The 16530-nt window shown below is 40.4% G+C and overlaps 1 protein-coding gene across 1 annotated transcript in view; it reads left to right on the forward strand.

Annotated features, from left to right (window-relative positions):
* The window catches only part of LUZP2 (leucine zipper protein 2), a gene marked incomplete at its 3' end in the record, with an annotated part of 166109 nt that overhangs the window by 91332 nt on the left and 58247 nt on the right, over positions 1–16530 (forward strand). Inside the window, exons 4-5 of the mRNA XM_068170101.1 lie at positions 1893–1974; positions 8708–8770. Of these exons, the coding sequence (XP_068026202.1) occupies positions 1893–1974; positions 8708–8770 (145 nt within the window). The remainder of the gene's footprint in view (positions 1–1892; positions 1975–8707; positions 8771–16530) is intronic.

The following is a 16530-nucleotide window of genomic DNA, read 5'->3' on the forward strand; positions in this document are numbered from 1 at the left end:
TTTTGTGCTGATGGTGCATTGGTTTCATGCTGCTCAATCACCATTTCAATTAAATCTGTTCAACTAGTGTTGCTAAAATTGCTGAAAACAGTAGTTATTGGCGAACAGGAAAGATGATCCAGCAGCTCACAGGTGCTTACATGGTTTCCATTCCTCTTTGGTTTCCACTGGTCTAAATTATTATCTGCATGTAAACTCAGTTCTGTGTTGGTCTTCAGTTTTCAAAGTCTACAGCTGTTCTAAAACTGCTTTAGCCTGGAGAAGAGGAGGCTCAGGGGAGACCTTATTGCTCTCTACAACTCCCTGAAGGGAGGTTGTAGCCAGGTGAGGGTTGGTCTATTCTCCCAGGCAACCAGCACCAGAACACAGGACACAGTCTTAAGGTTTAGGCTTGAGGTGAGGAGGAAGTCCTTCACAGAATGGAATGTGCTGCCTAGGGAGGTGGCGGAGTCACCATCCCTGGAGGTGTTCAAGAGGGGATTGGATGAGGCACTTGGAGCCATGGTTTAGTTAGTCATGAGGTGTTGGGTGACAGGTTGGACTTGATGAACTCTGAGGTCTTTTCCAACCTTATTGCTTCTATGATTCTATGAAAAGCTCCACAGTGTGTCATATGCTGTGAGCAGGTGACCCACAGAGGATCTCAGCCACCACAGCTGAGAATTTGGGGAAACTCAGTAACCAAAGGGGTCTTTTTCTTTAAAGAAAGCCTGCTCCAAGCAGTGATCCTGGGGATTTTGTGGTGGCTGTAATTTTTTATTTTTTTTTTTTTAATTTTTATTCTCTTGGGTTCGGTTGGTTGTGTGGTGTTTCTCATTTTGTTTCTTTTTTGTTTTGTTGGGCTTACCTGTTTTGTGTTTGGTTGGGTGTGGTTTGGGCTTTTTTGTTGTTGTTCTTGTTGGGTTTGGTTTAGAATAGAATTAGAATAAAATAGAATAGAGTTAACCGGGTTGGAAAAGACCTTCAAGATCATCAAGTCAAACCTATCACCCAACACCATCTCATCAACTATGTCCTGGCACCAAGTGCCCCATCCAGTCTCCTCCTAAACACTTCCAGTGATGGTGACTCCACCACCTCTCTGGGCAGCACATTCCAATGGCCAATCTCTCTGTGAAGAATTTCTTCCTGACATCCAGCCTAAATCTTCCCTGGCACAGCTTGAGACTGTGTCTTCTTGTTCTGCCACTGGTTGCCTGGGAGAAGAGGCCAACCCCCAGCTGGATACAACCTCCCTTCAGGTAGTTGTAGACAGCAATAAGGTCTCCCCTGAGCCTCCTCTTCTCCAGGCTAAGCAAGCCCAGCTCCCTCAGCCTGTCCTCACAGGGCTGTGTTCCAAACCCCTTGCCAGCTTTGTTGCCCTTCTCTGGACACCTTCCAGCAACTCAGAATCTTTCCTAGACCGAGGGGTTTGTTTCCTTTTGTTTGTTTACCTTTTTTCTTGTATGCCAAAATCTTCTACTGAATTTTATGCTGCTTCTCTCTAGAAACAGCCAGGTGAAAGCTGAATTTTATCAGAGCATGAGTTCTTTATTTATTTTAAAGCAGGTATACACTGTTTCTTACCAACAATGGTATGTTTGCATTTCGATGCGTTCTCAGTAGCCCACTTTCCTTCCTTTTTTGGTGCCAATCCTTTTTACTAGAAATTATGCACTGGCAGATGTTTTGCCCAGCAGGCTACTCAGCAGATGTAAAAGGTGGCCAATTTTGATCACAGATCATTTTTGCCTTGTCTTGGCACAATAGCTTATGGGTCATTACGATTTTATTAGCAAGTACAGCTATCTGTTACTCTGAATAATTAAAGGTGCCTTTTCTTGAATCTGAGGAATTATTTCTTTAATGGACACTTGTGATGCATTTTGTGTTCTGTGTTTTCAACAAACTAGGGAAGAAATGAAATCTCTCCAGGAGGCCTTTCAGAAGCAGCTTAATGAGGCAGCTGAGAAAGCAGAAAAGCAGCAGGCTACCGTGAGTGACTCTCTGCCTCTCTTTTATTATTTTGTTTGTTTCTTTTTTGCTTTTTTTTTTTTCCCCCATTCCTTCTGCCTTGAAAATTTGCCATTAGCTCAAACAACCTTGCATGTATGTGGTAGTGAGAAAAGTTCAGTTCTCCCCCCCCAAACCACAGCTAAAACTGTCACAATGTATATAAAACAAAAAGGATTTCATGTACTCAATGAGCTTCAGGAGAAAGAAGCTGGAAAAAAGTTAGTTCAAAATCACTGAGCTCACTTTCTTCAGTCATTTCTGTAGCATTTTGGTGTGTGTATACATGCTTTTGGAGTCTTGGGCCTCATCCTTTCCCTGATGAGGTTATCTATGCAGACCTTCATGCCTCATCCATACTTCTCTACATTATCATACATCCACAAACTTTTTGGTGTTACTACTGCTTTCAGCAACAAAATAGAGCGCCCAGTTGTGACCATGGCAGGTGGAATAACCACTCTAGGAAGGTATTGGGCCCCACTAAGAGTTTGTGCTTGAATGAAGTTCTGTTTCTGAATAAATTGTGCAATTGGTTGGATTTATGTGTAGCCTTTTAATGTTGCTTGGTAAAATAAATATAAGTCAATTATAAAGTACTTAGATTTTTAACTCAGCTGCTCCTTTTGCAGGTTTCTATCAACTAACATGATTTTTTGCAAATCATTTTTTCCTGTTTGTTGCTCACAAGTTTGAAGGGTAAAGATATTGTTTTATCTCTTCATGTATAAGAAATACTCAGTACATCTTTGGTACTTGTACTTTGGTACTTGTCATTTTGTCTAGAGAACAGAAATGCTCTTTTGTTCTTGAGGGGAGAAAAGTAGCAAACTGAATATAGGGAACTGGAAAAGTGTTAACACATTTTGGGGGTCTTTCTCAATAGCCATGCAGGAGGAAAAACCTTCTGCACTTGTTTTAAGATGCTTTTGTAATGAGGCATGATACATGGTCCTGAAAGAAGAACACAATACAGCGCCTAATTTTCACTCAGAACATGCTGGTTGAAAGCTGCCCTTTGCCAGGTGCATGGAAGAATTCCCACCAGCTTTATCAGCACAATGAATTCTAGTCCTGCAAATAAAACATGGCACACATATTTCACCATTTCATCTCTCTGTGAGATTTTGATATTTAAGACTAATTCAGCTGTGGGTTAAATAAATCTCAGATGTGGTGAACGGGTTGGATGTGGCACTTGGAGGCTTGAGGTGAGGAAAAAGTTCTTCCCAAAAAGAGTAATTGGCCATTGGAATGTGCTGCCCAGGCAGGTGGTGGAGTCACTGTCCCTGGAAGTGTTCAAAAAAGGATTGGATGTGGCACTTGGAGCTATGGTTTAGTTATCGTGAGGTGTTAGGTGATAGGTTGGACTTGATGATCTCTGAGGTCTTTTCCAACCTGGTTCATTCTGTGATTCTGTGATTAATGGTTTTGTTGTTGTTTGTGTTATAGCACTGCTTTAAACTGGGGCAGCAGTGCTTTGTGTTAAACTCTTTGTACACGCCCTGGCACTGGGGAAGAGCACAAGATTTGTCCTGTGCTAGTGAATAAAAAAGTATTACCCAGAGCAGAAACTTGGAAAAACCCCTCTGAGTCGATAACAGAATTTGGAGTGTTGTCAGCTGCTTAGAGAAACTGAGCTCTTGAGCTGTATTCTGAAGTTTGCCAATAATAGAATCTTAACTTTGCCACAGATTGTAAGGAAAGCAGTAGTGTGTCCTTGGCTTGTGACACTTACTTCTTTATGCCTCAGGGTACAATCTACATAACGAAGCTCACCAACACACTGGGACTGAATGAATATTCAAAAAGTGCTTCAGGATCCTCAGATAAAATCTGCAATAGGAATGGAAATAATATTATTACTGTCACACAGGGTTACTTTACACCTGCTCTCTCCATGTGTTTCACCCTTTTCTGAAATAAATATGAATGCTATGAAGGAAGCTCTAGGTACTTTGAGGAGAGCCTAGCTAGGGGATAGGAGCTTGAATTTAATTCTGATTTAATGAATTGTGAGTCTTGTTTCTCATCCAGTTTAAACACACTTCATTCTGCAGCATTTGGTGAAGTAAATCTTGATTTTTCATCAGAGTAAATAAGAATGGAATTACATTTCTCAAAGCCAAATGAATAAAACACAGGAGGGGGTTGGAAATGCATATTTCTTTTCTGCACTTGGAAAAGGTTTTACAGTGCTTGCTGCAGGTTAATTCACTGTATATATTCAACAGGGACACCTGCCTGAAGGTGTTCTTTATTAGGTAAATGCAAAAGTGTAAGTAACAATTTACACAGATTAAGTCAGGTTGCCTGAAAAATAACCTGGAAAGTATTCAAGGCCACTGATGAAACCCAAAGAACAAAGGAGGCACCGCAGCAGTACAGTACACTTTGCATCTACATCTCGTGAAGTGTATGGTAAGGATGTAGGAAGCACAAATAGTTCATCAGAAACAATCTCATCAGCGTTATTGTGCATTCTTAGTCATTTATGTGGCTACTAGAAGAGATGCCAAGAATGGTAGGCAGCTAAAAAGTTGCTGTTCTGTGGATCTGCTGTAGTGTTGGTGGGTCTAGCCTCCCAGAGAGCAGCCAGGGAGCTGCTGCTAGGCAGTCCTAACTTTCTGAGTGTAGAAAGAGCAGCTCAGGCTGGAAGAAACAAAAAGGAGATGTAAAGACATTCCTGTCCTTTACAGTACAAATCACAGTGGGGGCTGACCTAGCGTCCCTCAGCAGGAGTGAGCAGTCACTTTCTGGGTTCTTTGTGTTCTGCATCTTTGAGGTCCGCCTCAGGACTCACTCCAACAGCCCTGTGTCCTTCTTATGCTGGGGACACCAGAACTGGATGAAGTATTTGAGGTGGCGCCTCACCAGAGTAGAATAAAGGGGCAGAATCCCCTCTCTTGCCTTGCTGGCCACACTCCTCTTGATGCAGCTCGGGATGTGATTTGCCTTCTGGCCTGCATGAGCACATTGCTGGCTCATGGTGAATTTCTGACAAAAATCTTCTACTGATTAATAGATAAACTACTACTTAAATGTTATGTTCATCAAATAAATTGTAGTGGATAGAAATACATTTAGCTTTGCTTTTAGCAGTATTTTACACTTTGTAGAGCACTTTTTGCCAAAGGAAAGACTAACTCCTATTTATTTTGTTTAATAGCTTAACCAGTTCGTTCTGATTTTTGGAGTCAATTTCTACTCTATAACTTGAAAATCAGAGCATGAAAATGAATACTGAGCATGTTGGGGTTTCTGGATGTTGCCAAAATCATTTAGGGTTAATGAATGCATTTCAGTCCCATCTTAATTGCTCATGTCTTAGTCCTGAGCAAGATACAAGAAGGCTGGAGGTAAGCAAAGAAGCTTACAGCTGAGCTTTGACTGTGTGCTAATGATGCTACATTGGTATTCTTCCATCCTTCCTCTGTAGTGAATAACTAACTATTGTCTGACTCCTAGCATTAGATCACCACCATCTGCTAAAGCATTCTGTATTTCGTTGGGGGAAAATTTAATTTGAACATTTCAAGGTCACAAACTGCTGTGAGTAAAGGCCACTGGATGGAAGCTGTTGCCTTTAATAAACATAATGAGCTCTGAAACACACAAAGCTCTGAGTACCTTGGATGTCTGTCTCCAGGAGACAGCAGCAGTGTCCTTGCTTAATATTGCAAAGTTCAGCCTTAGACCAGTATGTTTTCATTATGTATTTTCATAATTATAGCTAGATGGCAATTAAAGGCAGCCAACGTGGGAAAAGGTGAATACCAGGAGCAAAGAGCGGGGAGGAAGGAGGAAGAGATGTAGAAAGTTTCATAGTTTCAATTTTTTGGTTTCTGTGCCTTTCAATTTAGAGCTGGTTTTAAAAGTCCATTCTTATTTATTATGCTGTCAGGATGCGGTGACTGGAAGTAGAATTTTTACATCTCTTCTGGAAAATAGCATTATGCCTTGTCCTTAGGACTGACTAAAAGCATCATGTAAATGGTCTGATACAGACTGATCTGCCTTAAAGCATGAAATTATAGACATAGATGAAGTTAAATGGATAGAGAGAGTTATTTCTCTTTTAGCTGCAGTAGCCAGGCCCTGTAAATCCCTCCAGTGGAGCTCTCTACAGCTGCATTTTATGACTAAGTGATTCTTTGCTTGTTGGAGGCTTAGTAGAACAGCTTTTAAAAAAGCTGTTCTAATAAGGAAGCAAAAATTAATGACTTCTTAATTAATATTTGCATGATTTTTTTTTAATGAAAGGCATGTCAAAAATATATATTTTTCATTATTTAAGTAAGCTAAACCAGTAAGTTTCTACTATTTAATATGCCTGTATTAGTGACATCAGATACATGTCTGTGTGAAGAGTAATCAACAAAAATTATTGGTTTAACTGACATAGATTGCTGATTAATTTAGCAGTGCTGCAGTGTCTTAAATACCTCTCCCCTAGAAGACCCAAGTTGATACTTCCAAGCTGTGTATAGAGAAGACACAGATAGTAATTTTGCTTTCCTATCTCTTTAATTATTTCATATATTCAGATTTAGAAGTTAAGTGCTTTGAAGGAATATTAATCTCTTGAGCGCCAGGCCCGAGAAAGGGAACACTCTGATGGAGGTCAGTATGTTCTTTTTGTCAGGGTTTAATGGCAACTGGCAAATCATCTGAATAGCTGGAAAACCAAAACCCATCATGTGAATAATCATTTTACAGTTTCCCCCATTAATCCTTACCTCATATTTTGTTGTTGTGCAAAATGTTCATGTTTATTACACAGTACACACAGAGTAAATGTAGGCAATTGTGAATGTGATCACAGTATAACTTAGGTTGGAAAGGACCTCGAGCATCATCGAGTCCAACCTATCAACACAGACCCCATGACTAGACCATGACACCAAGTGCCACGCCCAATCTCCTCTTGAACGCCTCCAGGGTCGATGACTCAACCACCTCCCTGATTGCTAGGCAAGTGCTGAATAGATTAACTGTTGTTAAAACTTTAGCCTCAGTGGTAGCTTGATGCAGGGTTAATGTTTGTACAAACAAACCACTTCGACAAAAGTTTGGAGGAGTTTGCAAACGAAGTTCTCTTTGTTCATGTCAGGAGTCACTAATCTCGTGGAGCCCCCCTACCTATCCATCTCTTTTAAGTGGTTGTAATATCTTCTGACTTGTCTTTTGAAACGGATGAGAGGGATGTCAAGTCCAGTGATGGTTTTTAAATTACTGACATCTGTCTACTTCAGTTTGGACATCATTCTAAGAACAGCTATCATGTCACTGTCATTTCTGATCTGCATGACATCCAAAACATTAATCTCTGGCTCCATGTCTCTATAATCTAAATGTGTTTTGTTTACTTACAGAGGTTTTGTTTTTCACATCAAATCTGCTGCAGTGTCAGAACTGTAGTTTCCCACAAACATAGGTAGACAATTGTATCAATGGGGAGAGAATGCAGCATGGCACAGTGAAGAGCAGGGAGGTGGTAGAGTCTCTGTCCTTGGAGGGGTTCAGGAGGGGATTGGACATGGCACTTGGTGCCATGGTCTAGTCATGAGGTCTGTGGCGACAGGTTGGACTTGATGATCTTTGAGGTCTCTTCCAACCTTGGTGATAGTGTGATACTGTGAAGAGCATTTTGCTAATTAAGGCATCCAAAAGCATCCTTCAAAGTGAAAGGAATGTGTGTTTTTTTCAATCCTAGTTGCTATAATTGCATCCTCCTTGGTCTGATTATGTTCCATAAGCTAAGGATGAAAGCTCAATCCTGGGACTGATTTATGAAAACAATCTTTTAAACTGTGTTTGATTAAATTCAGTCATAGTTTTAAGATTAGAATTGCTGATTCCCAAGGGAACTCATTGAATTTAATAGGAAGTAAAGACTTAAACTTCAATTCTTTCACAGATAATACACTTTATTCCACAAAATCAAGGGGTTTATCTCATTAGGACCAGTACTGCAGCAATTAAAAAGAACTGTTATAAACCTGCTTTCAGTGATGTTATGTTCTTAGAGGGTAAAAAAAAAAAAAAGAATGACTTTTAGATCATAAAATCAGTTAATATTGTTGTAAAAATCCTTATCATGTTGGACTTCATGGTGAAAAAATAAACACTGCATGTAGTGGTGGAGAAATTAAGTAAGCCTCTTTGTGTACAGTGATTTTGTTCTCTTGGATCCTGTTTTCTAGTAAACACCATGCTCAATGCTTACAGTCTTAGCAAATAGAACAGAACAGAATAGAATTAACCGGGTTGGAAAAGACCTTTGAGATCATCAAGTCCAACCTATCATCCAACACTATCTAATCAACTAAACCATGGCACCAAGCACCCCATCCAGTCTGTAGGAACCATGGCTTCAAGTGCCACATCTAATCCCATTTTGAACACCTCCAGTGATGGTGACTCCACCACCTCCCTGGGCAGCCCATTCCAATGGCCAATCACTCCTTCTGTGAAGAACTTCTTTCTAACAATCTAACTCTGGCTTGCACCAATTTGGTATATAAGCAGAAGTTTGGTTTGGTTGGGGTTTTTTTTGGAGCTTTTGGTTTTCTTTAGGTTGGTTGGTTTGGTCATTTGTGAGTTTTTTTATTTGTTTGTTTTCCAAGCTGTGAGTAGAGTGAGAAATAATTAATGATTTACCTGGCATTTAGATACATTGCAACTCACACACAAAATTTCTCTGAACTTGCAGATTAACTTTTTGAAGACTGAAATGGAAAGGAAGAGCAAAATGATCCGTGACCTCCAAAACGAGGTAAGAGCATTGTCATCTCCATGCTGAGTTTACACCAGAAAGAAATTAGGGTATGGCTTTATATTTAAAGCACACACTGTTGTAGTAGAAAGACAAAGCTCCAATGAAATACTCTAAACACAGAAGCAAACAAAACTGAGAGTGTGTCTTTAGAAACAGTAATTTATTGACTGTAATTGATGAGTAAGGCCATAGTGCATTTCTGTATCTTTTGCTGTACTTATGAGTTGTGCTTTTGCAGAAAGGAATACTTAATTCAGTCCTCTAAATCATTGATACAGGGTGAAACACTCTCTGCAGTCTTATAGCCTGCTTTGGAAATAAGAAGCAAGAGGAAGAGAAAGGAAATACCATCTTAGAATTGCAGTCCTTAATAAAATAAAGAAGAAAATCACATTCCTAAGTTGTTTCCTTTAGCTGCAGATTAATCCCCAAATCCCAAATAAAACATCAATGTGTGTGCTTAATTTTTGTTAGTATTAAAGTGAATTAATTCAAAAGTTGTTCTTGGAACAAAAGCTTAAAACATTTCAACAGCTTCATGTGTTTTCCCCTCCTTTATCGTCCCAAACATTCTTTCATTGCTACTTTATCCAAACACCTTCACATAGATAAATAATGTAGAAGTCTGCACCAGTGATCTGCTCTTTATTTTGCTTCTAATTTAGCTAAATTGCCTCCAAAATTCCAATTTTTGTTTATGTTGTCAATTTGCAGAATGTTCCAAGAGCTGTAGGAACTGTGAGCGCTTTTTATTTTACACAGGAGAGTGTTTGTGATTAGAGAAGCAATGTGGTCTTAGTGTACCCTGGAAACCAGAAGCTCCAGCTTCTTGGCTTCTTGGCTCAGACAGAGGTGCCTTTGAGAAGATTCTCAGAGTCTCAGGCTGCGCCAGGGGAGGTTCAGGTTGGATGTTAGGAAGAAGTTCTATACAGAAAGAGTGATTGCGCTATGGAATGGGTTGCCCGGGGAGGTGGTGGAGTCGCCGCCATTGAAGGTGTTCAGAAGGAGACTTGATGGGGTGCTTGGTGCCATGGGTTAGCTGTTTGGGTGGGTTGGATTGGTTGATGGGTTGGATGTGATGATCTTGAAGGTCTCTTCCAACCTGGTTTGGTTTGGTTTATATTTGAGAGCATTGCTTAGTCCTTCTATGTACTATCTATTATGTGGTAAAGGAAACAATAACTCTACCTATCTAACAGCTTCCTATTGAACTTTATATATATGTTTACTACCTCCTTGAAAAAGGAGGTTCACTAATATCAGCTTTTCTGGTATTCCAGTAATGGTTTTTGAGGGTCTCTCTAAGGACTTACTGCTTTGTCAGAGATTTGACTGAATTTAAATGGTGTGATGTTGAGGAAACATTATGTCACCTAGGTCTCTTCAGCTTGAAGAAGAGGAGACTGAGGAGGTAACTTCATGTTTATAAAGATGTGAAGGGCAGTGTCAGGAGGATGAAGCCAGGTTGTGTTCAGTGATGTCCAAATGTAGAACACAGAGCAATGGGTACAACCTGGAGCAGAGGAGGTTTCACATGAACATAAGGAAAAACTTTTGCACTGTGAGTGTGCTGGAGCCCTGCAACAGGCTGCTCAGAGAGGTTGTGGAGTCTTCTCTGGAGACATTCAAAACCTGCCTGGATGTATTCCAGCGTGACCTGTTCTAGGTGATCCTGCTCTGGCAGGGGGTTGGACTCAATAGTCTCTAGAGGTCCCTTCCACTTCCTAATGTTCTGTGATTCAGTCACTGAATGTGCAGCATGCATTTAACAATCTTGTTTTTAAGATGAGATATACTATGCATTTAAATGATTTATAACATTTTATATGTATTTATTAAAAGTGCTAGCTGCAGATAATGAAAATGGAATTCCTTTCATTGCTACTTCTGTCCTTCACATGCTGCTTCCACCCCCAGTTTGTACTGACAAATGGTGAATTTTGCAATCTCAGCCTCTTCCATGACTGTAAAAATAATTCCCTCTTTAGTTCTGTTCTTTCAGCATGTGCCCTGCTGCCATTCAACTTTGCAATTTGGAGATAGGAATAGACAAAAGCCTTCCAACTAAATGCGGCAGCTGTGATGTAGTGTATGAGATGACATTGTACAGAAAGGCAATTTTCAGGCTATTCAAGGCTGTGGTAAAAAAAAAAAAAGTTAACCACAAAAATAGTCCCTGTTGTGGAGGAAAAAGGAGCCAGATAGAATACATAGAAAGTTTGGGTCTCAAAATCCTTTTTTGGAGGTCTCTATGCGCTTCCTACAAAACCAGGGGAAAAACAAAAAACAAACCAAAACCAAAACAACAAAACCAACAAAACTGTCAGGCTTCCAGCTATGGATTGTCTCCAGGCTGAGCAAGTCCAGCTCCCTCAGCCTGTCCTTGTAGCAGAGTTATTCCAGCTTCCTGACTACCTTTGTGGCTGTCCTCTGGACCCACTCCATATGGTCCATGTCCTTGCTGGTTTGAGGGCTCCAGAGCTAGACACAGCAGTCCAGGTGAGGTCTCACCAGAGGAAAGTGGCAGAATCACCTTTCTCCGTCTGCTGCAGCCCAAGATGCCATTTACCTTTCAGGCTGCAAGCTCATGTCCAGCTTCCTATCCACCAAGACCCCCCAAGTCCTTTTCTGCAGGTACAAGTCCTTTTCCTACTGGTACACCTATAAAAGCAATCTCTAGTTAAAGGTGAGTGTCCTAGCTGATGTATATGTGATTTCCCTGAGATAAATGAGTCAGGATTCTTCCCTAAAAGTTAACAAATGCTATATGTTTCCTACTGAAAGGTAATGAAATGTTATTCAGCTTTGTCACACGGATGCTATGGTGGTCTAAAAAATGTGAATAAAAAAAGGTTTGTTCTTATTTAAGCCATTTAGGCTAAACTGTATCTCTGTTTATACCTCCACTAAGGTATTCTTTATGTATTTGTAACTATCCCATCTATTTCTAAAGCTGATCCACTGGCTTCTATCAAGCAATATATTTCTTAACTAATTAGGCTGTGGCAGGACTTTGAAAAGCATGAATTGCATAAAGCAGTGTGGGCAATACAAAGTAAACCAGGAGTGGGAAATGAATTTGGCTGTAGCTCTCAGTAATATCTGTTTCTTTTTGCTGTGAAGCACAGTTTTAAATGACTACCTTGCAAACAATACTTTTGTTCTATTCATGTATAAATTGTGGTTATAGCTTTGGTGTCGAGTAAATTACCCTAAACCAGAATTTTCTCCAACTCTCTGGGCTTCGCTGCACTAATAAAAGGTAAAGCCACAGCAGTTTAAAGTCTCACCTGATCTATTGGGAATTTCATGCCTTGCAGGGTGAATTCAATTGAACTGCATTGAATTATACTGGGGGAAGGAAAACAAAAAGAAAAAGCCACAACAAACCTCCTTTAGTGAAGCGGAAATATTAAGGGCTTGAGACTGTATGCTAATGCTGTTCTAGGAGTTTCTTTTCTACTTGTTCAAATATTGTTACTACAAAAGAGTCAGTGGCTTTTTCCTGTGCTTGAGCTATTTTCCCATCCTTGCTTCAGGCAGGGCTGAAGGGCGCCATGCCATCTGATTTAAGTTCTGCTGTTACCTTGAAAGTTTGGGCCTGATGATCCTTGAGGTCCCATCCAACCTGACAAGCTATGATCGAAGTTCCTCAGTCTCCATGCTCTGTAGATAAAAATACCTGGGGGTTTTCTATAGCATAGAATAGCATAGCATAGCATAGCATAGAATAGCATAGCATAGAATAGCATAGAATAGAATAGCATAGAATAGAAAACTAGAACAGAATAGGAATAGAATAGGAATTAGAATAGAATAGGAAATAGAATAGAATAGGAATTAGAATAGAATAGAATAGAATAGAATAGAATAGAATAGAATAAGAATACAATTGGAATAGAATAAGAATACAATTGGAATAGAATTAGAATACAATTGGAATAGAAATAGAATTAACCAGGCTGGAAAAGATCTTTGAGATCATCAAGTCCAACCTATAATTTTATTTCTTTGATTGTGTGTTCCTGTTCTGTTCTGATTCTACAAATCTGTGTGTTCCTGTTCTGGTTGTAGTTGGGTTTGGTTTTTTTAAGTGTAAAAGCCTGGGTAAAATCCTATTTGCTCTTTGGGTATTGCATTGCTGCATACAATTCAGGAAACATCCTCAAATACTAGGATTAGGGGCAACTTGTAAGGGCATCATATTCTGCTGAAGGACTTTGAATTCACTCTGGTTTCTTGACTGAGTCCACCTTTTGGAGGAAAACATGCTCCTAGTTTAAAAGAATGATTCATTTAAAATAGTTCATTGAAGTTTTTACTGAGTATAAGGGGAAAGAGGAAATGGAGTTTAATCAGTTGGAAATAGCTCTTAGGGGATAGTACATATGATCAATCAGAAAACAAATAATGCAGCATCAAGATTGCCAGGGAGATATATTTATAGTGATACAGTGGTAACTGCAGTGAATGTCAGAATAAACAAGCTTTTGCTTTTAAAAGCTGGGTGGATTTTTTTTCCCTGTCCTTCAGGCCCAAGTGTGTAGGACACTTCTTTTTGTTTTCAGTTGCTGTTGTGAATGTTAATCAGAATTAGAGTATTAGGTGAAGGAAAACAATGGATCTGCAGTGTCTGGACCCCTCTCTCTAAGGGGCTGCCACAGTTTTGGATTCTTCATTTGTTCTTCACATCCAGATGCAAGCTTTAAAGATTCACAGCTATGAACTACTAGAAAGTGAAGAAGTTTGAATAAGAATGTGCAGGGGAAAAGCATCCTTAAGCAATGAGGAGGGTAAAAATTAGATGTACACCTATTAGGGCTCTCTTTTCATTCTGTACTTAGCCACATGTTTAGAAAATTTTGCTTGGATTTTGTCCAATATTGCCCTATGAGGAGAGGCTGAGGGAGCTGGGCTTGCTTAGGCTGGAGAGGAGGAGGCTCAGGGGGGACCTTATTTCTGTCTACAACTACCTGAAGGGAGGTTGTAGCCAGCGGGGGGGTTGGCCTTCTCCAAGGCAACCCACACCAGAACAAGAGGACACAGTCTCAGGCTGCACCAGAGGAGGTTGAGGCTGGATGTTAGGAAGAAGTTCTTCACAGAAAGAGAGATTGGCCATTGGAATGTGCTGCCCAGGGAGGTGGTGGAGTCACCATCACTGGAGACATTTAGGAAGAGGCTGGATGGGGTGTTTGGTGCCATGGTTCAGTTAATTAGATGGTGTTGGTTGATAGGTTGGACTTGATGATCTCAAGGTCTCTTCCCACCTGGTTAACTCTATTCTATCTTTCATTTCTATTAACTAAAGAATTGAAAATAACAGCAGTGTTCTTTTGCTGAAGTCCTTCTGACGTCTTCATTCCGCTTGCCCAGGATGCTTTATTAAATCTTTATTTCTCACATCCTCCTTCATCAAGTCCAACATTCCAAAATAGGTCTGAATTTTTTCTTTTTCTCACTCAAATCTGAGTAATAGGCTTCTTAACCCTGAAAGAGTTCGTTTTTTTTATAATTGTCATTTTTAGTGAAAAGAAGATAGAGTAATTTCCAACATGTGCCTTCATTTCCTTTCATAGGAAATTGCTGGTAGTTAGTGCTCCTGGACACTGATGCTGCATACCATAGCGGTGTGCAAGATAAACTTCTATACCCCGTGTCAATGAGCAGGTATTAGAGGTCTGTGGGAGGTGCCAGATTTTTCTGATGATCCATTTAATCTTATTTTTATGTGCTGTTGTTTCATGTGTTTTGATTTTAATTAAGATGACATGAGCAGGAAAATGTCAGTTTTGCATGGTGAAGTATCTTTCAGCTGAGGGTTGATAGTCTGTGACTCTGTAAGGATTACAGGCCCCTCCTGAGACTCATAATCCTCTAGCCAGGATATGATCAAACTGAATACTTCAGTTGTGATTTGATCAAGCTAAATAAAATATTTGGAATGGTAATTGCAGTTATATATATATATATATTCACAGGATCACAGGATGCCAGGGGTTGGAAGGGACCCAAAGATTCCAACCTCCCTGCCAGAGCAGGACCATACAATCTAGCTCAGGTCACAGAGCAATGCAACCAGATGGGTCTTGAAAAATCTCCACAGAAGGAAACTCCACAACTTCTCTGGGCAGCCTGTTCCAGTGCTCTGTGACCCTTACAGTAAATAAGTTCCCCCCTTGTGTTGAGGTGGAACCTCCTATGCTGCAGCTTACATCCATTGCTCCTTGTCCTATCACGGGGAGCAAGTGGGAAGAGCCTCTTCAGAGAGGACAACAAGATAACAATAACAGATTACTTCACTGAGACTTGTTAGAATTACCCCAGAAAAAAGTTTCACATAGAAGTCCTAAGCTGCTGTTCATGTCACTACCTAAGTTAAGGTGGCTGTTCAGGCTGTTCAGTATAGGAAACTAATTTTTCTTGCCAGCAGGAAAAAATCTTCACCTATTTCAGCCTGAAACTGAAATGTTTTGAAATGCAGATATTTTTGCCCCTGCAGAGTAAATAAGTAAATAAATTCAATTTCTCAGGAGGGATGTCCAGATTTGGTCAGCTCAGACACTTAGGTATTGGTTTTTTTCTAATGAATAGGTCAGCCTTGCTAGGGAATTGCTTGGCTTACAAATGTGAAAGCACTGATTGTGCAGCACAATGGGAACAAAACATTCAAGTTTAACTGGCTTCTTCCTCTAAAACCACTGCAGCAATTCACTCTCACTTTAGTGACACATAAATTCACATTCACTGTCCAGTTAACCTCACACCGAGGCTTAAACACAGAAATTTTTGTATTCTAGCCCCAAATGGCCAATTTTCTTTTGCCCAGAAACATTCTTTAAAGACTTATTTCTGGATCTTTTCTCCCATGGTCCCATTTGAGCAGTGTTCAACCATGTTTGGGGCTGCAGCTGTTATTGGAGAAGGAGATATTAAACAGATCAATCGACTTGTCACTAATTTTAGGCATAATAACTGGTAAGAGTTGCATTGATTTTGTTTAGTTGTTAAGCACTGCATTGATCTCCAGAAAGCTGGTTTTCATGGCTGTGCTAGAATTTAAAAATACAGTTTTCATTAGACTAGCTCCATGTGCCTTTGTCATCTCTCTCCAAATAATTTTGCTCATTTATCAAGTCTACCTACAAAAACTTTTCCATGGAATGAATCTTCTCCAGAATTTCATTTAATAGAGTCATAGAACCAATAAGATTGGAAAAGACCTCAAAGGTCATCAAGTCCAACCTGTCACCCAACACCTCTTGACTACTAAACCATGTCTCTAAGTGCCACGTCCAATCCTTTTTTGAACGCCTCCAGGGATGGTGACTCCACCACCTCCCTGGGCAGCACATTTCAATGGCCAATTAGTCTTTCTGGGAAGAACTTTCTCCTCACCTTGAGCCTAAACCTCCCCTGGCACAGTTTGAGACTGTGTCCTCTTGTTCTGGTGCTGGTTGCCTGGGAGAAGAGACCAACTCCCTCCTGGCTACAACCTCCTTCCAGGTAGTTGTAGAGAGCAAGAAGGTCTTCACTGAGCCTCCTTGTCTCCAGGATAAACAACCCCAGCTCCCTCAGCCTCTCCTCACAGGGCTGTGCTCCAGACATCTCCCCAGCCTCGTTGCACTTCTCTGAACGCATTCAAGAGTCTCAATGTCCTTCTTACACTGAGGAGCCCAGAACTGGACACAGTACTCAAGGTGTGGCCTAACCAATGCTGAGTACAGGGGCAGATTAGCAACCACCCTTTAAAACAACCA

This window comes from Melanerpes formicivorus, unplaced genomic scaffold, assembly GCF_026170545.1.
Source record: "Melanerpes formicivorus ecotype bairdi unplaced genomic scaffold, bMelFor1.0.p_v2 SCAF_285, whole genome shotgun sequence".
In the NCBI taxonomy this organism is placed as follows: domain Eukaryota; kingdom Metazoa; phylum Chordata; class Aves; order Piciformes; family Picidae; genus Melanerpes; species Melanerpes formicivorus.